Source organism: Emys orbicularis, chromosome 5 (assembly GCF_028017835.1).
Source record: "Emys orbicularis isolate rEmyOrb1 chromosome 5, rEmyOrb1.hap1, whole genome shotgun sequence".
Lineage (NCBI taxonomy): Eukaryota > Metazoa > Chordata > Testudines > Emydidae > Emys > Emys orbicularis.
In genome coordinates, this window is record NC_088687.1 from 326,456 (window position 1) to 349,715 (window position 23,260).

At 43.0% G+C, this 23,260-nt stretch overlaps 1 protein-coding gene across 1 annotated transcript; it reads left to right on the plus strand.

Moving 5' to 3' along the window:
• The first annotated feature begins 219 nt into the window (after positions 1-219).
• ERI1 (exoribonuclease 1) lies at positions 220-22,394 on the plus strand. The gene is made up of 6 exons (XM_065405323.1): positions 220-335; positions 11,452-11,662; positions 13,960-14,043; positions 15,882-15,991; positions 19,329-19,443; positions 21,461-22,394. Exons 1-6 carry the CDS (start codon positions 283-285, stop codon positions 21,701-21,703), a joined length of 816 nt encoding a protein of 271 aa, XP_065261395.1. The 5' UTR covers positions 220-282; the 3' UTR covers positions 21,704-22,394.
• The last annotated feature ends 866 nt before the right edge of the window (positions 22,395-23,260 follow it).

Genomic DNA, 23,260 nt, shown 5'->3' on the forward strand with positions numbered 1-23,260 from the left:
CATATTGATGTATTTTTAGCTATATAAACCAATACATACTATGCGTGAGGAAAATTGCATGATGCTACATTGAGGTTTGGTCATGGAGGTATGTGTCAGTTGTAATTACTTAACTTCCATTTTAGCTTTTTTAAACTAATTGCAGACTTTTTCTTCTAGGGCAAGCAGCGTTGTAGACTTGATGGCGAAGAAAATAATGGACAACATTGCACTTCCAGTTCAAGTGATTACAGTGACCCAGTTTACAAAGAAATTGCTGTGACCAATGGTTACATTAATAGAATGAGTAGAGATGAGCTCAGAGCTAAACTTGCAGAATTCAAACTTGAAACCAGGTAAGATTTAGTTATAAGCCTGTTAATCATTTCTGAGGACTGCCATGGCATTTTTTTGGTTCTTGTAAAGAGGAGGCTGTTATTTGATTGCCTTTAAAATTGCTGTAGTAAAGTAGGGGAAGTCTTCAGTAATCTGAATATTAATTTTAAAAATATTTATCTTAAGGTTTTCTATAATCCCATCTCCATAGTATCTAAGTGGTAAATTTAGCCTCTATTATCAGACAGCATTAAAAAAAAAATAGACTCTTGGTGAGACCTACATATAGTTGTGTATAGCACAATTTGCCTAATAACCCTTGTTCCCATAACACTGCTGTCCTAATCAGTGATGTTTATTCATAAACTAGGTAGAAAGATCATGTAAATTATACGGTTCTTAAGAAATGTTTTCTGTCATCTTTTCAAAGAAAAAGAACTGTACGAATTTTAAGGGTTCTAAAATAGTCTTTCAAAACATTCAGTGTTTAGAAAACTAATTTAAAATGTACTTGTTATGTATATTGTAATATTACCTAGGGATCCCATCCATAATAAGGCCCCATTGTACTAGGCTTTGAACAAACACAGAATAAGAAACAGCCCCTGCCATGAAGAGATTATAATCTAAATAGAGAAGATAAAGTGTTGCAGGGAGGCTATATAACATACAATCAAGTGAACAGTGTGATGTTTTGCTGGCATCCTGTTGGTTCTGTGCTGTGGGAGTGGGATGTTTGATTTTTTGTTTTGTTTTGATTTTTTTAAGTGAGGCTTTGCTGGAAGGGAATTAGCTAAACAGAGAGTGAAAGGGACAGGTGATAGAGGAACACAGAAGACAGGTGGAGTGAGGCTGAAGAGAAAGAAAGTTTAGAGTAAAAAGTGAAAAAAGCAACCAGACTGAAAAAATCATTACTGTCCAAAAGTCCCAGCTGCTTCTGCTTTTCTCTGCTCTTGTTGGCTGTGTTTCTGGGTGGCCCTCCCTCAACAGTTTTTGTTCCCCAGTCTTACATGGTTAGGGCCCATGGGCCTTGGAATGAGGAAGTCTCCCTACAGAGTTCAGAGTCCGGGAGTACTGGGAGGGAGAACACCAACTGGGGCTTGGTTCCCCTACCTCTTTCTCCCTAATGGTGCTATTGTGCCTACTTGCTTCTGCTGCTGCCAACAGATATTGTCTGGATATTATCTTTTAAATTGCACTCCATAAAGAGGATCTTTGAGGCTCTTGAAAAGTACAAAACATAAAGTATTCTTAATTTGGAAGGCAGGGAAACTGAAAAATGTTAATGATGGTATTATTAAATTTATTGCATTTCTGTTTTAAAGATCACCTTGTAAAGGAAATTTTTTTTAATTGATTTTTGTTCTTACTTTATGATAAAGGGTTGAAAGGATTTTTTTAAAGGGTTGTTTTCTGGTTGCTTACTACTTTTTGAAATACATGGAATGTAAAGTTTGTCTTTCCTGATTTTGCTGGAGGACGTCCAGCTGATTTCAGTGATACACCTCTACCCTGATATAACGCGACCCGATATAATACGAATTTGGATATAACGCAGTAAAGCAGCGCTCCGGGAGGGTGGGGCTGCGCACTCCGGTGGATCAAAGCAAGTTCGATATAACACGGTTTCACCTATAATGGGGTAAGATTTTTTGGCTCCTGAGGACAACGTTATATCGAGGTAGAGGTGTATTTACTGTGAGATCTAGCACTGTAATTAAAGGGGTGAAGGTACTGAATCTTTTAAAAGAAAAAAATTCCATTATCCAAAATAGTAATTAGTCATTCACGTTAAAAGTTGTTAATGAAAAAATCAAATTTTAAACTGTCTGACTAAAAAAACCCTTTCCTTCTGAAATAGTGAACTTTAAACTCTCTTGACTCTTGTGATTTCATCACTTCATTAGTTCTCCAGCCACTGTAGAGTCTTCCGGCTAAGATAAGATCTGAATTCCTAACTTAAAGAAAAAAGCAGGGGGAATAAACCCTTTATATTTTTTACATACATTGTAAACAATCAAAAAAAAAAGGGGGGGGGGGAAGAAAACACAAGCCTAATTATTTTCTTTTGCACATTATCTTTAAATCTCTGTTTAAATAGTGGTGGCTTATGTTATGTGGAACCAGTGATGCATGTCTGACATAACTGGCAGCAGGGTGTGTCAGCATTTCGAATATATACTTTCAATTTCAGTGGTCTTTTAAATTGGCTGCAAAATTTTTGACACTTAAGATCTGTATTGAAGTAACTACTCTGAAAAGTGATTTTCTGAAAATGGTGTCATTGGGTCTCAGTGGCTTCTAGCACAAAACTGTAGTCTTTTATTTCTTTCCTAACTGCCGGCCCTGCAAAACTAACGTGAAATTTAAAAGTCAAGCTGGGTTTTTTTCTGGCTTATGCATCACCAACAAAGATTCTACAATCAGAACAATCTGATGATGGTATACCAGCCCTTTCTGTTAGCTGTGTTGGCTCTACAGTGTGAGCAGGACTAGTGCGAAGTAAATACCTAAGTGTAATAATGTGGGAACACAGGTGACCCTACATACTGTTGTGGTTCAGGTAGTGGAAGGAAACTTAGTGAATCTGAAGAGAAAATATTCCCTTCATGCCCCCCTCCAAGAAGGCTATGCCGCAGTAATCTGGAAAAGCATTAGGCTACGACACCCGAAATGTTACTGTGGCTCCACCACTGTAGTATAGACACTTACTACAACAACGAAAGGGGTTCTTCCCTCACTGTAATAAATCCACCTCTCTAAGAGGTGATAGGTCAGCGGAAATCTAGATGTGTTTACACTAGGGGTTAGACTGGCTTAACTATGTGTTTCAGGGGTGTGCATTTTGCACACCCCTGAGCGGCATAGCTAGGTCGGCCTCAGTTTTAGGTGTAGACCAGCCCTGAGTCTTGCTACGTTTCTGACACTTAGAAATTTTAATATGATATTTAATTACAATGTATATGCTTTGCATACAGTTTTGAACTGTTGACTATGTAATGGTTATATGTGCCACGTGACCAAGTAGCATAAACTTTTAAGTAACACAGACAAGGTAACTGAAATGTTAAAAGGGGAAAAAGTTGGAAAGTTAGGAGTAGGGAGTCTTACCAAAAGGGAAGACAATGTTAAACTTTAAGGAACATTTTATGAATACTCCCCCCCAAAAACCAAACAAATGAAAAACCACAACTGCATACTAAATACAAAGAATAGTTGAATTGAGCAGAAAGGACACCTGAAGAGGTATATGGGAAATACTCAAAATTAAGTTTCGGGAAACAAAACAAATGTTTGTTTTTTGTTTTGTTTTTTTAATTTTGAGAAATACACTGGAGGTATTTGTCAGTGACAGTGGCTTCCCTTACCCCCTCAGTGTGGATGACCAGGGAAATACACAGAACAATAAACAGAAGAATATATACAACTTTAAAAATCAATAAGGTCTTTGGTATAAAGAGAAGGACATACGAGTCTAAAGTAAAAAGACTGGCTAACCTAGTGAGCAGGGCTTTAAACTAGGTTAGAAGGGGGCAGGTGACCGAAGCCCACAGGTAAGTCAAGACCTGGGAGAAGGTTTGGAATTTGTGTGGGGGAGCATGGGCTGTTACAGCAGGGATAAAGGAGAGACAAGACAGAACTGGGGGGGAATCAAATCAGTATCTTAGATGTCTGTACACTAATGCTAGAACTATGGGGAATAAGCAGGAAGAACTCAAAATGCTAGTAAATAAGCACAGCTATGACATAGTTGGCATCACAGAGACTGGTGGGATAATATGCATGACTGGAATATTGGTATAGAAGGGTACAGTTTGGTCAGGAAGGACAGGCAGGGAAGAAAAGGGAGGAGGTGTTGCCTTATATACTTAGACCGAGGTTGAGATGGAAATAGGAGACAGACTTGTTGAAAGTCTCTGGTAAGGATAAAAGGGGTAAAAAAACAAGGGTGATGTCATGGTAGGGATCTACTACGGACGGCCTAACCACCTACGATACTTGTTTCGCCCTTACCAGGAAAGCCGACAGGGACAACAGCACATATCACATGCTGAGCCTCAGCCAATCACTGATTTTACTGTTCAAGCTTTCTGATTGGCTCCCGGCCCCAGGCTCAGCCAATCAAAAACAAGTGGCAAGGCTACCCAGCAACAAACTACCCTGGCCGTGGAAGCCAATCAGACAAGAGACTGCAAGAGACCCCCTTCCAGCTCCATTAATTATAACGTGATCACAAAGTTATTTACAAGCAACTCGGTAAAAAGCAAGCCCAATTCTGCGTAGTATGTTGCTGGCATTCTGAGCAGTTGCCTGCCTCCCTGGCTGTCTGCCCAGCCTGTCTCCCAACATTGAACGCATTGCATCTGTGAATAGGGGCATATCCAACACATAAAGCTGCTACAGAGAAATTTACAAGAAGAAGAGGAGACCATCTGTCCAAACTTCCTTGGACACTTTTTTTAAGACTGCAAGAAGACTCCAGAGAAACCTGCAGCCCAGGCTTCAGAGAAGCCCCCAGCCAAAGAGTTCTGGAATGTCAAAGCACATGTGATTAGTCATCTATAATTCATTTAGTACAAAAATCTGGGTTATTGTGGTGAAAATAGTGTATCAAGCCTTGATTCAGGACCCAATCCCCCCTTTATACCGTTGATTCCTATGGGAAAAGCAGTTTTGACTTAAGTTTCGACTTACAACGCAATTCTGAGGAATGAATTGTGTCGTAAGTCCGAGATTCCCTGTACTACATCCCCGCCAGAGGGGTAGACTTCCTCTTCTCCCACCCGCCTCCTAATTCCTTGGTGGTCGACGCCACTAATGATCGCGGAAAACAACAACAGTTTAGATCAGTGGTCTCCAACCTTTTTATGCCCAAGATCACTTTTTGAATCTAAGGGCAACCCAGGATCTAACCCTCCCCTTCCCCAAAGCCCCGCCCCCTCCATTCCCCCCTCTTGGTCGCTCACTCTCCCCCACCCTCACTCACTTTCACCGGGCTGGGGCAGGGGGTTGGAGTTCGGGAGGAGGTGCAGGCTCTTGGCTGGGGCCAAGGGGTTCACAGTGTGGGAGGGGGCTCTGGGCTGAGCTTGGGGCAGGGGGTTGGGGTGCAGGAGTGGGTGAGGGGTGCAAGCTCTAGGAGGGAGTTTGGGTGCAGGAAGGTGCTCCGGGCTGGGGCACAGTGTTGGGGTGCAGGAGGGGGTACAGGGTGCTGGCTCTGGGAGGAGGGGCAGGGTGTTGGTGCAGGAGTGGGTATGGGGTGCTGGCTCTGGAAGGGGGCTGGGGCAGGGTGTTGGGGTGCAGGAGGGGGTACAGGGTGCTGGCTTTGGGAGGGGGTTCAAGGCTGGGGCTTTGGGTGCAGGAGGGGGTTCGGGGTGCTGGCTCCGGGAGGGGGCTCAGGGCAGGGGCTTGGGGTTCAAGAGGGGGTTTAGGGTGAAGTAGGGGGTTTGGGATGCTGGCTCTGGGAGGGGCTTGGGGTGCAGGAGGGGGTTCGGGGTGAAGAAGGGGGTATGAGGTGCTGGCTCCGGGAGAAGGCTCAGGGATGAAGATTGGGATGTGGCCTCCTGCCGGGCAGCACTTGCCTCTGGCAGCTCCTGGTCGGCGGCGGGCACAGTGAGGCCAAGGCAGGCTCCCTGCCTACCCCGGTCCCACACCACTCCCGGAAGGGGTCAACACGCCCCGATGGGGGAGGGCGGAGGGAGGGCACGTGGCTCCGTGTGCTGCCCCTCTCTGCAAGCACAATGGGAGCTGCGGAGGCGGTGCTTGCAGGCAGGAGCAGGCCACTTTTGGGAGCAGCATGGGGCCGGGGTAGGCAGGGAGTCTGCCTTAGCAGCAGCCACACTACACCGCCGGAGATTGCAATCAGCTGGGAGATCCTCTAGGACAGGGGTCGGCAACCTTTCAGAAGTGGTGTGCCGAGTCTTCATTTATTCATTCTGATTTAAGGTTTCGTGTGCCAGTCATACATTTTAACGTTTTTAGAAGGTCTCTTTTGATAAGTCTATAATATATAACTAAACTATTGTTGTATGTAAAGTAAATATGGTTTTTAAAATGTTTAAGAAGCTTCATTTAAAATTAAATTAAAATGCAGAGCCCCCCGGACCGGTGGCCAGGACCCGGGCAGTGTGAGTGCCACTGAAAATCAGCTCACGTGCTGCCTTTGGCACGCGTGCCATAGGTTGCCTACCCCTGCTCTAGGATCTACCAGTCGATCGTGATCGACCGGTTGGTGATCACGGGTTTAGATCGACCCCACAAGACAAGAAACACAAAACGCTCAACCTTTTCGGGCGAAAAGTTTACTCCTTGGCGACGCTACAGTTCAGAGTTGCCAACTATTCTGCTTTATTAGCTAAATATGGTTATGATAATTATGGTGAGCTCTTTCACTGAGGAGCTTCCAGAGGAGAAACAAACACATTTCAAGGCTATTCTAAATGAGGGGCAGCTCGTCGCTTGAACAGCCCTCCAAGTGTCCTTGGACGTAGCGGATACGACAGCTATGACCATGGCCACAGCCCTGGTATTGCATCGAGCATCCTGGTTACAATCCTTTGGCATACCTGAAGAACTCCAAACCAAAGCCGAGGACCTACTTTTTGACCGAGAGAAACTATTTTCAACCAAGACAGATGAGGTGCTCCACTCGATGAAAGTTTCTAGAGCCACTCTTCGCACTTTGAGGATCTACACTTCACCTGCGAAGAGAAGACAATACCAGCCTTATCAGAGGAACAGAGATTCCTCATCCAGCCGAAAGCAACAGAGGGAATACGAGAACCAAAGATGATAACGTTTGCAGCGATGGAGAGCATCTCAGTCTCAACCCTTGACATCTCAAACAGCTGCACCCAAACAACAATTTTGAAGTTTTAGTCGAGGGTCTGAACCAGGGGTCTCAAACTCAAATGACCACGAGGGCCACATGAGGACTAGTGCATTGACCCGAGGGCCGCATCACTGACACCCCCCCCTCGCTGCCTCTGGCCCCGCCCCACTCCACCCCTTCCATTAGGCCCCGCCCCTGCCCTGTCTCTTCCCACCCCTTCCCTGCCCCATTTGAACCCCTTCCCCGAAGTCCCCACCCCAACACTGCCCCCAGGGGGTGTAGAAAGGGTGCAGGGTGCGGCAAGGGGCTCAGGGCAGGGAGTGCAGGAGGGGTGTGGGATGTGGCAGGGGGCTCAGGGCAGGGAGTTGGGATGCAGAAGGGGTTCAGGGTGCGAGCTCCAGCCCAGTGCCTCTTACCTAGAGCGGCTCCGGGGTGGCAGCGGCGCGCACCGGGGCCAGGGCAGGCTCCCGGCCCCACACCGCTCCATTCCAGGAAGCAGCTGGAACCGTGTCCCTGCAGCCCCTGGGGGAGGGGGAGAGGCTCAGGGTTCCCTGCATGTGCTGTTCTTGCCGCTCCTCTAGGTACCTCCCGCAAAGCTCCCATTGGCCACGGTTCCCTGTTCCCGGCCAATGGGAGCTGCGGGGGGCGGTGCCTGGAAGGAGGCAATGCAGGAGCCCTCTGCCTCCTTCCCCCTCCCCCCCGGCCCGAAGGGGCGTGCTGCCAGCTGCTTCAGAGAGCGGCGCGGGGCCCGCAGCGCCACAGGGGGCAATCCCGCGTGTAGTTCTAGATACACATACTGGGTATGATACATCCAGCACTGCAAAAGGGGGACTGGTTTTCAGCCCTCGACCTCCAATATGCTTATTTTCAAATTCTATACACCTCTCTCACAGAGAATACCTGCGGTTCACAGTACGACAAGAAAACTTCCAGTACAGAGTACTACCATTCAGCATATCCACTGCACCAAGAGTTTTCTCCAAAACCTTAGTGGTAGTAGCAGCACATCTACGCAAACAAGGGATATTGATCTTCCCATACCTGGATGATTGACTTCTCAAAGGCCCAACTCGGCAAAGAACTGGACACAGTCCAGACAACGATCACGCTATTTTTTAGGGCTACAGCTAAATAAAAGAAAATCTACCCTAATCCCTGTTCAACAACTGGACTTCATTGGGGCACATCTCAATGCCATAGAGGCCAAAGCATCCCTATCACGGAACAGATTCACAACACTGACAAACCTTATCTCAGAGGTCAGAGTCAGCCCCCAAATACTGGCCTGTATAGGTCTGCAACTGCTAGGACACATGGCAGCCACAGCGTTTGTGGTACAACACGCAAGACAACTACATATGCGTTGCCTACATTGCTGGTTGAGCTCGATATACATACCCAGCAAGCACAGCCTACACAAATGATTTACAGTACCACCTTCGGTCTTGGACTCTCTACACTGGTGGACAAGACCAGAAAATGTATGCATGGGCATCCTATTCCAACAAGAACCCCACAAAATAGTCATCACCACAGACACCTCGCTGATAGGCTGGGGCGCCCACATGCATCAGCACACAGTTCAAGGCAAATGGTCTCCTGCGGAGGCCCACTTACACATCAACCTACTAGAGTTACGCATGGTACTCAATGCCTGCAGATATTTCCTACCACACATAAGGAACGAATCAATTCGCATAATAACCAACAATAGGTTTACATCAATCACCAAGGGGAGGGGAGGCTCGATCTCTTTCACTATGCACCGAAGCCATGAAACTGTGGAACTGGTGCATACGCCACAACATAAACATTTGGCCTCCTACCTTTCCGGCTGTCAGAACTCAATGGCGGACACGCTAAGCAGATACTTCTCTTGAGACCACGAATGGGAAGTGAACGAGGGAGTCCTGCAATCTATTTTCCACTGTTGGGGCTCTCTCCTCATCGACTTATTTGCATTCCCAATGAACCACAAATGCCCAATGTTCTGCTTGACAGTGGGGATGGGACCGTGATCACTGGGGGGCACCTCCCTCATCACATGGGGGACACATCTCATGTACGTGTTCCCACAGATCCCCTTGATATCTTGAGTAATACACAAGATACGAATAGACAAGGTCATCCTGAGAGTCCCGATGTGACCCAGACAAGCCAGGTACCCTTACTGATGCGCATGGCGATATGTGCTCCTCGAGCTCTCCCTCACTATCTGGACCTGTTGTCGGAGAACAACGATCGCACTCTTCACCCAAATCCGGATAAACTCCACCTACGAGTGTGGCTCCTGCATGGTTCCATCATGGCGATCTAACCTGTTCAGAACAAGGCTAAACAGCAGGAAATTGACATGCATAATACTTAATTTAAAAAGTGGAAAAGATTCTCCTCATGGTGTCAAGAGAAGTAATTGACGACCTCCACAACACCACTACCGATAGTGCTGGAATACCTGTTGGAGCTAAAATGCTCGATCAAAGTACATCTTGCAGCCATTATAGCATTCCATCATGATATCAAAGGGACCTCGATCTTCGCGCACTCTATTACTAAACACTCCCACACAGGCCTCCAGAACATTTACCCGGAGGTTCGCCAACCTACTCCAGCCTGGGATCTCAATCTGGTATTGAAATGCCTCACTAGACCACCATTTGAACCCTTAGCCATTTGTTCCCTACTGCATTTGTCCATGAAAGTGGCATTTCTGGTCGTTATTATTTTTGCCAGATGGGTGAATGAGATATGGGCCTCATGCAGATCCTCCCTACACAGTATTCTTCAAAGACAAGGTCACACTACAACCACACCCAGAATTTCTACCGAAGATAGCATCATCATTTCATATAAACCAACCAATTCATCTTCCCACATTCCATCCAAAACCACATGGGACTCCCAACAGAAACCGTCTTGCATACATTTAGACGTTAGATGTGCATTAGCTTTCTATTTGAAAAGGATTGAGCCTTTCCGAAAGTCCCCTAGACTTTTCATGTCTACTACTGAGCGTTTGAAAGGATGCACAGTTTCCATTCAGTGATTAGCTAAATGGATCTCCACATGCATTCAACAATGCTATCAAATTCAGAACATGGACCCTCCTACACACATCAGAGTAGGGTGACCAGATGTCCCGATTTTATAGAGACAGTCCCGATTTTTGGATCTTTTTCTTATACAGGCTCCTATTACCCCCTACCCCCGTCCCGATTTTTCACACTTGCTGTCTGGTCACTCTACATCAGAGCTTATTCCACATGCTCATTATCGACCTCGATAGCGTTCCTAAACAATGCACCTATAATTGAAATTTGTAGAGAATCCATTTGGGCCTCTGTCCACACATTCACTGATCAGTATGCAATCACTCAAGGCTCTGGATCCGATGCCATGGTTGGTCTAACCGTACTTACCTCTACAACACAAATGAACCTGAAGTCCCTCCCGCCCTCTATGGGGCACTGCTCTTCAGTCACCTGAAGTGGAGCACACACATGGACAGCACTCAAAGAAGAAGAGAAGGTTACTCACCTTGTACAGTAACTGAGGTTCTTCAAGATGTGTGTCCCTTGGGTGCTCCACTACCCACCTCCTCCCCTCTACTTCGGAGTTTGCAGTAAGGACTCCATGATAGAGAAGGAACTGGAGGGATCGAGTCGTGCGTGTGCGAGATGCAGCACCAATGGCACCGCGAGATACCTTTGGCACACATGTGGCCCGCGCGGACACTGCTACCGTAAATCTCCGATTGGTTCTGGGACGCACCGACATCTGAAGTGGAGCACCCACAGGGGGACACATCTCGAACTTCAACCATTCCATTTGTTGATTGTAATCATGGCCAAATGCCTTAATTGTACAGTTCATTTCCGCTCAAAGCAGTTTTTCCTTATATCTAGGAATCATTCATCTACCTCTTGATTTGTAACATGGCAGTTCTCAGCTAGCAACTCCCTGTACAATGGTTTTTAAAATAATTTTATTAGAAAATAAAATCTCTCTCCAGTTTTTAACCTTCTGCCATTGTAATCATTATCCAAATTGCCACCAACTTCAAGGGTGCAGGATCACAGCGTTAAGGTTTTTCAAAATACTGAAAAGTAAATCGTTCTACTTTAGGATCATTTAGCTGTTTTGAAGATAAAACTAGATTGCATAGTGACTTTGTGCATCATTTATGACTCTGTTTTGAATAAGCTGAAGCAGTAGATTTGGCTTCATTTCTGGAGTGATGAAGCAGTTAATATGAACAGAATTGGATTGGAATATGAGTTCTAATACCTTGTCTCATTCCTATACAGGGGAGTGAAAGATGTACTGAAAAAGAGGTTGAAGAACTACTATAAGAAGCAGAAACTAATGCAGAAGGAGCCCACTAATGGAGACAGTTACTATGATTACATCTGTGTTATTGACTTTGAAGCAACCTGTGAAGAGGACAATCAGCCTGAATTTACACATGAAATAATTGAATTTCCTATTGTTTTATTAAATACTCATACCCTAGAAATAGTAAGTGACCTATTTGCTTTGCCTCTTGTGCTCTTTGCTTCAAAAAGTAGGGACTGATCAGTTTTTAAATAGTTACAGAACTTGGAGTTTAAAGGGACACAGCTAACATACAGCCAGTTTTTCTTTATTTAAAAGAGAGCGCAGCGGGAATGATATTTGCTTCTGCATTTATTTTTGTTTTTAAAGACCAGATTTGAAGTTGACCATGTCCCTTAAACAATTATACTTTGCATTTTTATATCTGGGTAATATACTTACTCCTGGGTTCTTCTGCCCTTGTTTGGCTTCCCATTTTTTAAATGTCTGGTTTTCTCCAGGAGCCACGGAAACAGGAGAAACAAGTGCTCTCACATGCATAAAATAATTTTTTTCACGTAATCTTTTTTTTTTTTCCAGTTATGGTAATCTTAGAGCTAGTCTATATTAGAAAACTTGCACTATTGTAATTAAGTCAATTTAATATCAATCTAGTTGCACCAGTGCACATTTTCTAAAATGGATAAGGTCTTAATTGTATATTGTAAATAATCAGGTAGAAATGTGACTTAAGTAGATGTTGCTGTATCTTTGTGTATACCTGTGTCCAGTTCAACCAACAGTCATTTAGAGTAGAGTCCTCAAAATCTTCCCTATGTTGACAACATCCCTTAAGATCCTCTCCATCTTCAGAGAGACAAAACTAGAATAATACCTGGTGGTATATATGGTGGTCTAGATCCTCAGAGTGATGTTCACTTGGCTACCGGATAGGATTGTTTGTGGTTTAGTTAATAGTTCCTCATCTATAAAATGGGGATACTTAAAACAGATTAAGGGACTTGCTGAAGGCCTCACTGCCAATCAGAGCTAGGTTTAGGAGCCAGGAATTCTTGGCTTCCAGCTCTGAGCTCAGTTCATTACACCAACTCCAGGATAAGGCAGCATGTTCCTAAACATGGAGTTTTCTCCAGTTTGGCTTTCTTATAGTGCTGGTCAGAGATTAATCAGTAGTGTTATGTCTTCACTGCAGAGTTAACTCAGATAATCAGCACCCAGGTTAGCTTAGCCTGAGTATGAGCAGCAACACTGCAAAGCCACACCTTCATTCAAAGTTGTACCTTCATTAGTGCTGCACTAACTGGGGTCCCATTTTTCTTTATGCTGTAGTAAGTTGAGCTGCTCTGATTCTTTCCCAGTGAATTGTGGGAGAATTTTTTTCCTTCTGGGCACACAAGTAGGATTTGGGGAAGGCATTGGAGTATTAACCGCATTTTAGTGGTTTAGCCTGCATTCTCACTGCAAAGTGGGTGGGTTATGAGCCCAAGTGAAAGCCTCACTCCATCTTTAGCATGTTGAGCCAACCAGTTCAGGTTGAAAACGCCGTTAATCTTGAGTCAGAGGTCTTTGTGTGTGGATGGAAGCTGGATGAGGAGCAACACCTGAATAAGAGCCCCGGGTTCACTCTGCAGCGAAGGCAAATGTTCGTTACCCTGTTGGGACCTCAGTGCATAATCTCTAAAGCCTAGTCTGCACTTAAAACCTTTGCTGCTATAGCTACGTTGGTTACAGGTAATATTTTATTTATTTATTTAAACAACATAGCTACCAGTAAAACTAATATATATTCAATTATACTGGTATGAGCTCTCTTATGCTGAGAGAATTATATCCACACTGGAGAGTATTTTGGTATAGCTAACTGGTATAACTACACCAGCAAAACTGTCTAGGCTTGGTAAGGTCTACTTCATATGGCCCTACAGAAGTTAGTAGTAGCCAAAGATTAACTCTTGGGCTTTCCATTTGATGGAGTGCAAAAGAGAGAGGATCATGCAGTTAGCAACATGATGAAACCCAGCATATATGTGCACCTCAGCTGATAGATATATCAGGAAGCTTTAGGAACAGAGGTCATCCAACAATCAAATCATATCACATCAGAGTGCAGCCCATGGCTTCCCTGTAACTTCAGTTGATGAGGGAAAACAAGCAATTCCTAGTCATCTGTCAAAGATGACACATGGAAGCAAATATATTTATGTAGATTTTATTTTTGGTAAATGATTTTTACCTTGGAACCGTATATCACAAAATTTTTGTAGTCATTTAATTACATTATTGCAGTCCCATTTATTTGGTAAACTTCAAACGATGGACAATGGCTAATAAAGAGGGCTCAAATATAAATATTATCTGGCTGTTTGATAGTTAACCATTCTTTTCACACACAAGGCTAAAAATCCTATGAAACCTGACTTGTGATTGTACATTTCGCCATGTCGCTGTAAAATATTTGACTTTTTTATCCTCTCTTGTAGGAGGATACCTTTCAACAGTATGTGAAACCAGAGATTAATCCCCAGCTTTCAAACTTCTGCATCAATCTGACAGGAATCACTCAGGTAACATCTTCCATATCTGTGAGTCCAGACACAAGTATGAATGAAAAGGTTACGTTTTGTCAAGGTTTTTAGATTTAAGTTTCAGTGTATGGTTTTAGGGCTTACTTTCCTGATTTTATCCCTCCCTTCTCCTTCTCACCACTTAATTTGTTTCTGAATCAGTCCTTCAAGCAGCAAAGTTGGGAGCTCAGAGGAGAAGCACAGATTTATTCCAAGTCCAAATATATGCAAACCTGTGCAGATAGCCCAAGGATTACATGACTGTTAAGAATTAAATCTTTGCTCTTTTTGCTTGAAGATGGGTTTTTAAAAGAGTTATATTTAGGGGAATTGGAAATGTAGACTTACAACAATAATACATCTTTTAAAGTAAGTACAGTTTAAGGCCTAAAACCCTTGAAGTCCTTATTAGTTTTCTTAGGCCTTGTCTACACTGCCACTTTACAGCGCTGAAACTTTCTCGCTCAGTGGTGTGAAAAAACGCCCCCCTGAGCAATGCAAGTTTCAGCACTGTAAAGTGGCAGTGTAGACAGTGCACCGGCTGTTCCCCTTGCGGGGGTGGGGTTTTTTTACAGTGCTGGGAGAGCTCGCTCACAGCGCTGGTGCCATGACTAAATAGCCATGTTAAAGCGCTGTCGTGGCACATACCCTAAGTTTCCACCCATTCCAGGGCCTCTTCAGCACTTTTGTAATGCCGTTGCTGAAGAGCTTAGCCAAGAACTCATCAGATTTTGACTAGTTTGGATTAGTTTATGAATGATGTAATGAGCCACGTTTCTCCACTTTACAAACCAGCTTAAAACTACTATGGACTGTTCTCAGTGTAGATCAGGGGTGGGCAAACTTTTGGGCCGAGGGTCAGATCTGGGTGGGGAAATTGTATGCAGGGCAGGGGGTTGGGGTGCGGGAGGGAGTGCGGGGTGTGGGAGGGGATGCAGTGTGCAGGAAGGGGCTCAGGGCAAGGGATTGGGGCAGAGGAGGGGTTTGCCCACCCCTAGTTAGATGTTCAATCTGTCTTTGGTGCATAGACTGAGGTATTGTTTCTGATTTCTGTGTTCAGACCTCATGTGTGTACAGTAAATGTCTGATGAACATCAAAACTTGCTGCTTTCGTGGTTGTGTTTTGGTTTTTGAGAGAAGGGAGTTTTCTGGTATCTGTTTTTACTTCCACCAACAATAAAGATTGTGCATTAGTGATAATTCCTCTTTAATGGCTGGACATGGATCCTCTATAGCTGCCAGTTTCCTGCCTGCCCAAAGAATCTTAAATGGTTGCAAGATGACTGGTAGTGGTTTTAGTTTAGTTCTGGATTTTAATCTAAGTTCTGTCACTGGCTGACTACTTGATTTACTGCAGGTCACTTAGATCCTGATTTTTAGAAGTATTGAGATGTTGTTTTCAGTGTTGCAATGCCTAACTGATTTAGGAGCCTAAATTGACTGTCAATGGGATTTAGGCTCCTACATGTCTAAATCACTTTAAAAAAGATTTAGGCTGCTAAATCAACTAGCCATTTTAACAGTGAGTGCAGCAATGCCTCAGTATCTTTAAAAATCTTGGCTCTTAAGGTCTGATTTTCATTCCCACCCTCCCATAGGTTGTGTTAATTGGATCTTTGAATACTTACCACCTATGAAAATCAGGCTCTTAAGCTCTCTTTGTCTCTGAAACTGGGATAATGCGTAGCCACCTCAGAGGGGTTTTGTGATCCCCTCTTGTTTAAATGTTTTTAGTTCATTGGAAGTATGTAGTGTTAGTTCCTGTTTAACTGTAATGTCTTACACTACACATTTTCTTTTAGAAAACGTACCTGACTTTTGTTTTTATGTATTCTCAGGACCACGTAGACAAAGCTGATGCATTTCCTCAGGTTCTACAAAATGTTGTAGAGTGGATGAGACAGAGAGAGCTGGGAACCAAATATAGCTATACCATATTGACTGATGGGTATGTCTCGGAAAGCAGGGTGCAAATTTTATATAGTAATCTTTTAAATGCATTTTAAAACTGCAAAGCAATTCTTAGATTAATCTACTTTTTGTAACCGGTATTGCCAAAATTAGAATGTAACATTGGCCCTAAGAGCACACGAGAGTACTTTCTTTTTCATTTGGGCTATAGATCTGAAAATGAAATTGAGTAGGGCTTGAATCCACTAGGTGGCACCAATTATTTTCCAGCATTCTCCTGAGTCCAAAATGAAAGCTTTACACACTTTTCATATCCTTAATAAAATTAACAAATATGAGTGCAAAATATAACAGGCAGTATTGAGGTTGTGTAATTAGATTAAAAATCATGAAAATATGAAAGTTGACGTTCTAGAAGCAGTGTTAATGTTGGCTACATATTTCAGAGTGGTAGCTGTGTTAGTCTGTATCAGCTAAAAGAACGAGGAGTACTGTTGGCACCTTAGACACTAACATTTATTTGAGCATAAGCTTTCGTGGGTTAGTCTTTAAGGTGCCACAAGTACTCCTCGTTCTTTCTGTTGGCTACATAATACATCTTATGCTTTACATTACCATTACCTGTAATATGTGCTAATATTTAACCAGAAAGCAGGAAAAGAAAATGCTGTACTACAAGTTAGGAACAGTGGCCTAGTGAATAGAACACTGGAGTTAGGCTCAGGAGACCATCATTCAGTTCCTGGCTCTGCACGGAATGTTCTTATGCGAGTCAGTCTACCCTGTGCCTGAGCTTCCTAGCAGTGATATTTCCTTATTTCACAAGGATTTTGTGAGAATAAAATACATTAATAATTGTGAGGTGCTCAGATACAATGGTGATGAGGACTATGTAAGTATCTAGATAGATGTGCAATGTAGACAACATAACATTGGTCTTGGATTCTTCACTCTTGCATCTCATGGATTCACATATTTTAAGAACAGAAGGAACAATCTTGTCTGACCCAAATAGTGCAGGCCAGAGCATTACATCCAGTCAATTGTGTGTCTCTTTTTAACTGTGAAATTTTAACATTCTGTTAACTGCCTTTGCAATCTCCCCCCCTTTTTAAAAAAAATGAGATATAAGCAGGACAGGCAATTTTAAATGTTAAACTTTACATGATCTCAATGAGGCTTCATAGTGCACACCTTTGTGAGGTGAATGGTGTCTGTCATGGGGTTCACTCACTGCTGGGGGCGCCTCCTCCTGGCCATCCTTGGGATTAGCTCCGGTCAGGCATTGCACCTTCCTCCGGCAGGGGGGGTCTCATGTCCTCCTCTTATCCTGTGGCTCTCTCTCGCTCCAGGAATCGCAGCCGCCTCTTCTTGACTCAGCCTTCCGGCCATGTCACTATGTGGTTTCCCCTTCCAGGGAGGAGTGTAACAAAGACTTTCCTGGACCAAATTGTCCCAGGCAGTCCACTGTCCTCTTCCTGGTACTTGCCACATCCCCAGTGGCTGGTAGGGGAACCTGGGCTATCCAGTCAGCAGCCAAGTCTGCACTCCTATTCCTTGCTGCTATTCCCCTGAGCCTTCACCTACCTTCCTGGCTTTTCCCCTCTCTGGATTTGCCAGCCTCCCAACTGCCTCCACTCAGGGAGTGACTGCAGTCTACTTCCCTGCAGCTTCCTTTCTGCTGCCCGCTCCCTGGCTTTATAATGGCCTTACCTGTTCCTGTTCAGCTGAGCTTTCTTCCAATTAGTTCCCTGCTCCTTGGCTCCTCCTCCAGGTGCAGCCTGTGGAGTTAATTGGCCTGTCTGGCCATCTTAACCCCCTTTCAGTCCTGTGTGGGATGGACATGCCGTCACAGTGTCCAAGATGGCATGTTCTTATATTTGATGCTGCTGTTGTTTGCCTGGTAAACGTTTTCTGCTAGGCTGGAAGGCAACGGTATATCTTATGTCAGGGTTCAGCAACCTTTCAGAAGTGGTGTGCCGAGTCTTCATTTATTCACTCTAATTTAAGGTTTCGCGTGCCAGTAGTACATTTTAACGTTTTTAGAAGGTCTCTTTCTATAAGTCTATAATATATAACTAAACTATTGTTGTATGTAAAGTAAATATGGTTTTTAAAATGTTTAAGAAGCTTCATTTAAAATTAAATTAAAATGCAGAGCCCCCCGGACTGGTGGCCAGGACCCGGGCAGTGTGAGTGCCACTGAAAATCAGCTTGTGTGCCGCCTTTGGCACGCGTGCCATAGGTTGCCTACCCCTGTCTTATGTTGAGATTGCTGTATCATTGTGCCGGAAGAAGATAAAAAAATGTATTATATGAAAGCATGTAATTTAGAGAAAAGTGTAAAGAACCCTTTCTCATGGGGTCAGCAAAGCAATTTTCTCTGCCAGTGTCTTTTTCCTGTTCTGGATATAAAGGTAGCCTTAAAATATATTTAAGAATGCTAAGTTTCAGCGGGACACAATCTTTCTTTCCAAGTAAATTGTCCCAGTAGCAGCCTCTTCCCCTTCTAGGCCCCCCTGTGTTATCTTGGAAGAATATGCAATTATGTCACAGAGAGGGCTGAGCTTATTTTGGCTCTAAGATTTTAGTAGGTGCCAGTGTCTTGCTCAGCAGTTGACTTCTTTTCAGTCACTTAACATTATTTTTATCTCCAAACCAAGAACAGAAATGGAAACATAATGGAAGTTTTTTCACTAACTTTAAATGTAGTGTGTGCTGAGGAGGCTCCTACAACAGAATATTTACTTTTCATCCACAAATCTGACAGATTTAGAATTTATTTGGGGCACTGGGCCCTATTCTTGATTTAAAAAAATACTATGAGATCTTGAATGGTCACCTGTCATCAAATCAGTTTCATTACTTGATTCAGGAAAGTAACCTTTACAGAGTAAGCGTCAAATGTGTTCCTGAAGTGACTTTCACTCAAGGGGAGAAGATACAACAGGATTCCTTACCAGTCAGCTGTATAGGTAGAAAAACTCACCTTTTGGGTTGGATGTGCATGATGTTGGAAGGGTGACTGGCTTCAGAATGCAGAGTTGGAAATGCCTGGGGCCATGTCTACATCCTCCATGAGTGAGGATAAGGTCCTAAAAATAAGAGTGCTTGCTTTAATGTCTGGAGTTGACTGGAGACAGTAGCCAATAAGTCCCTCTCTTTTGCTGATATTTTTTATTATGAGTGATAAAAAATTTTTTATGCAATATGTTTTCCCTCCTGTCCATTGTCCCAAAGGAAAGACAAAGAACACTTGTGCTACAAGTTTGCTATGTTGAAAATGTTTCAAATGTCTCTTTTGCTCCCATTTAAGATTTCCTGTTAAAGTTTTGTCTTTACCTTTTCTTTCTCTCCTGCTTTTCCCCCCCAAGGTCTTGGGATATGAGTAAATTTCTGAATATCCAGTGCCGTATCAGCCGTATCAAATATCCCTCTTTTGCCAAAAAGTGGATCAACATTCGCAAATCCTATGGAAACTTCTACAAGGTTTGAATTGATTGCAGATTCTCTGGGGAAAATTCAGTCTAAAGTTGGAATAAGTAAAGTCTTGCACACATTTTTATGTCAATTATTTTTTATACTCTGCTGGGTCAAGCTTTAAGACCTTCCAGTTTGTATAATTTCAGTAGCATTTATTTAGGTTGCAGGGCCTTAACAAAATGCTAATTTTGAGCACCCACAGCCTCTGTTGAATTCTTGAAAATCAGACCACTGCTTAGGTGCTTAAATAAAGATTTAAGACTTTAACTTTAGTGTCCTATCTTTGAAAATCTTAGCTCATGTTTTCACTGTTGTAACTTGAAGCAATCTTTTGTACAATACTGGTGCTCCTGGAGCTGTGTAGCTCTACCACGCTGGAACTAGTTCACCCAGATGTGATCATGTTTAGCATTACTGTACCAATTACTGCTTTACGTCTTCAAAAACTGTACACTACAAAGAGTTACTCTCACAATTCCTATGTGAATTATAGTAGGTAAACAGCATTATCCCCATTTTCTGAGACACAGAATCACGGGGGGCATGGGGAGGAAAGAGAGATTGCAAGACTTGCCTAAAGTCGCAACAGATCATGCGGAGCTAGGATTAAAATCAGGAATACTTAACTCATTTACTACTAGACCATGCTGCTGCTTTTTATCCTGATGGGGCTTAAGCTGCTATACTTGATCCTTTGAGGCTCTAATGAGCTCTGAGTTTAGCAGCCTGGTTAGGCTGTTCAAATCAGAATAGGGCCTGGTTTACCATCTGATTCCATCATGGCAGTGAAACTACTGGATTACGTAAAAGCCACTGTAAATCAATTTTGGAATTAATTCATCATTTCCTCTAGATTTCCACACAGTTTCTTATCCAAAGAGGCTGCAGTGTTGAAGATCATTTCAAACTTTTTGATAACCTCTTCCAAACTCCTCTTGAATGTATCTAAAATAGTAGAAGGTAGTAGAGATGTTATAATTAATGTTATGTTAAAAGTGTAATGCGTGACTTACTTTAATTTTCTGGGAGACAATTGGATCTCGAATTTTACCTTTTTAATTGAACTGTGCATAGTAATACATCATTGTGAAATATCCCACAACTTGCATGTATGATTTTTTTTCCCTTTGAGGCACTTATCTATGTAACTGTCACTATCAGAGTTGTTTGTTGCCAGGTTTTGGCAAATACACAGAACACTGATATTGCTGGTGCTAAGTGGAAGGGCATCTATCTTCCAGTGCCCTGTACTTTGCAGGATTTTTTTTAAAGACCAAATTTCACATTTTAAAGAAAATTAAGAATATTATCAGAGAGTCCTGTGGCATATATTATGTATTTGCACTGCAGCAGTGTCATCTAGTAATTAGACAAGTGAAGGACTCGGAATCAGGACTCAGGGTCATCTGGGTTCTGGGGCTGGTGTGCCCTGTGCCTTGGACAAGTCACGTAAGCTTTGACTACACTAGGGAAATCTTTGCAAAAATTTCTCACCATTGCTAACACTGGTCACTTAACATTACTGATCACCCAAGTGTAGATGAGTCACCAGTGTTTTGAAAATCTTCCCTCATGGTGCTTCTAACTCCCTTGGGCATTTTTGAGAATGCTCCATGTCAGTAAGCTGCTGCTCTGAGCAGTGTCAGATAATACGGTGCTTGGAATACTGGTGGCAGTCTGTCTACTCACGGCTCCTACGGTTGCCAGCACTGGCAAAACTGAACTAGAGTTGGCAGTGGTGGGAAACTTTTGCAAAAATTTTCCCTAATCTAGACAAGACTCTTATCTCTGTGTGTCTGTATCCTCATCCGTAAAAGATGGATACTCCTTTGCTACGTCACAGAGATGTTCTGAGGTTTGATTGTTTGCAGAGTGCTTTGAGATATGAACCAAAAGTGGCACAGCAGTGCTAGGTAGTCATAGACCCACAGCAGTATGAGAACTTATGCAGGATAATGTAGAGTGTTTCATGCTGAGATTTTTTTTGTCTGATTTCTTTAACGTGGTTCATTTTCTTTGTCAGGTTCCCAGAAACCAGACCAAGCTAACAATCATGCTTGAAAAGCTGGGAATGAACTATGATGGGCGTCCTCATAGCGGACTTGATGACTCCAAGAACATTGCACGGATAGCTATACGTATGCTTCAGGATGGATGTGAGCTGCGTGTGAATGAGAGAATGCATGGTGGGCAGCTAATGAGTGTATCATCCTCTGCCCCAGTAGAGGGAGCCCCTGCTCCGCAGATGCCCCGTTTTAGAAACTAGGTGTCGAAACATGCTGTATTATGGACCAATATTGAAGACTTAAATTAGGAATTGTTAATACATCTTATCACGTGGCCATTTCAATGAACCAGTTCTGCAATGCAAAATCTAAAAGCACCTTAAACAACTATCTCTGTTAAAATAAATGGGGGAGCATATGAACTCTGTTAATTAAAACTTGTGCTACAGCACTTTTCATGCTGATAATATTTTTGTAAGTCATCTTGGCACCTTTTCATACAAGGTCAATGTATAGTATGCTGGCAGGATGTTGAGATTTCTTTTTGTGTGTGTGTAGAATAGTTAATTGAAAAATACAAAGTGTGGTTAGCCAGTGTGCCCTCTCCCTCCCCCAGCTCATAAGAAAGAGGATGGTTGTAGTAATGTTTAAAAAACAAATGTACTGCAATAGCTTTTAGCATCTTGATTACCCTTTGCATACATACAATGCACTTCCAGAAGAACTGTACAGTACCCTGACCAGACTGGCTTTATCTACTGTGCACATTTGATAGCAGCAGACAGCCTCCTCTTTTTATGTAAGATAGGAAAGGTGGGGGCATTCTTTACTGTTTTAGTTGCTTTAAAAGCATTGGAGAGGGGAGGGTCTTTTAAGGAATACAGTAGTCAGTTTCTGTCTCTTAAATAATTGAGTAGCATTGGGTGGCAAAAAACTGTATTGAATAAAAAGTTTTCATCCAGCTATTGGAATTAATTGATTTTTTTAATGTACATATAATCTGTCTGTAAAAAGGTTTTAGTATTCAGAATTTCATGTACTTCTAGGTAATGGGTCGATCCGCTTATTTCTTCTCTTCTCATTCCAAATCAAATTAAGTGTAACTGTTTAATCCATACCAGTCACCAGGACTCTAAAGAAAGGGTGAAGTAAAAATACTTACAATATTGAACATAATGTAGAGTATGGCTTGGTATACTTGTAGTGTCACTTGGATATTCTGTAAAAACTGTATGGCCAAAGAAATACCAACTGCATTTATGTAATGAACCATACCAAACAGTCGTGAAAATGTCAACCTTGATGTATTTTAAAGAAGCCTTATTGAGGGCGCAGGAACAAACCATCCCAATGTTCAGAAAGAATAGCAAATATGGCAGGCGACCAGCTTGGCTTAACAATGAAATCTTCGGTGAGCTTAAACTCAAAAAGGAAGCTTACAAGAAGTGGAAATTTGGACAGATGACTAGGGAGGAGTATAAAAATATTGCTAGAGCATGCAGGGGTGTAATCAGGAAGGCCAAGGCACGATTGGAGTTGTAGCTAGCAAGGGATGTGAAGGGTAATAAGAAGGGTTTCTACAGGTATGTTAGCAACAAGAAGAAGGTCAAGGAAAGTGTGGGACCCTTACTGAATGGGGGAGGCAACATAGTGACAGATGATGTGGAAAAAGTTGAAGTACTCCATGCTTTTTTTGCCTCGGTCTTCACAGACTAGGTCAGCTCCCAGACAGTTGCACTGGGCAACACAGTATGGGGAGGAGGTGAGCAGCCTTCAGTGGTGAAAGAACAGGTTAAGGACTATTTAGAAAAGCTGGA

Excerpts from the sequence above, each read along its gene's own strand:
- ERI1 (XM_065405323.1), top strand. The coding sequence starts at position 283 with ATGAGTAGAGATGAGCTCAGAGCTAAACTTGCAGAATTCAAACTTGAA. Across the intron at positions 336-11,451 it reads GAATTCAAACTTGAAACCAG|GGGAGTGAAAGATGTACTGA; the intron begins GTAAGATTTAGT and ends ATTCCTATACAG. Across the intron at positions 19,444-21,460 it reads CCTATGGAAACTTCTACAAG|GTTCCCAGAAACCAGACCAA; the intron begins GTTTGAATTGAT and ends TTTCTTTGTCAG.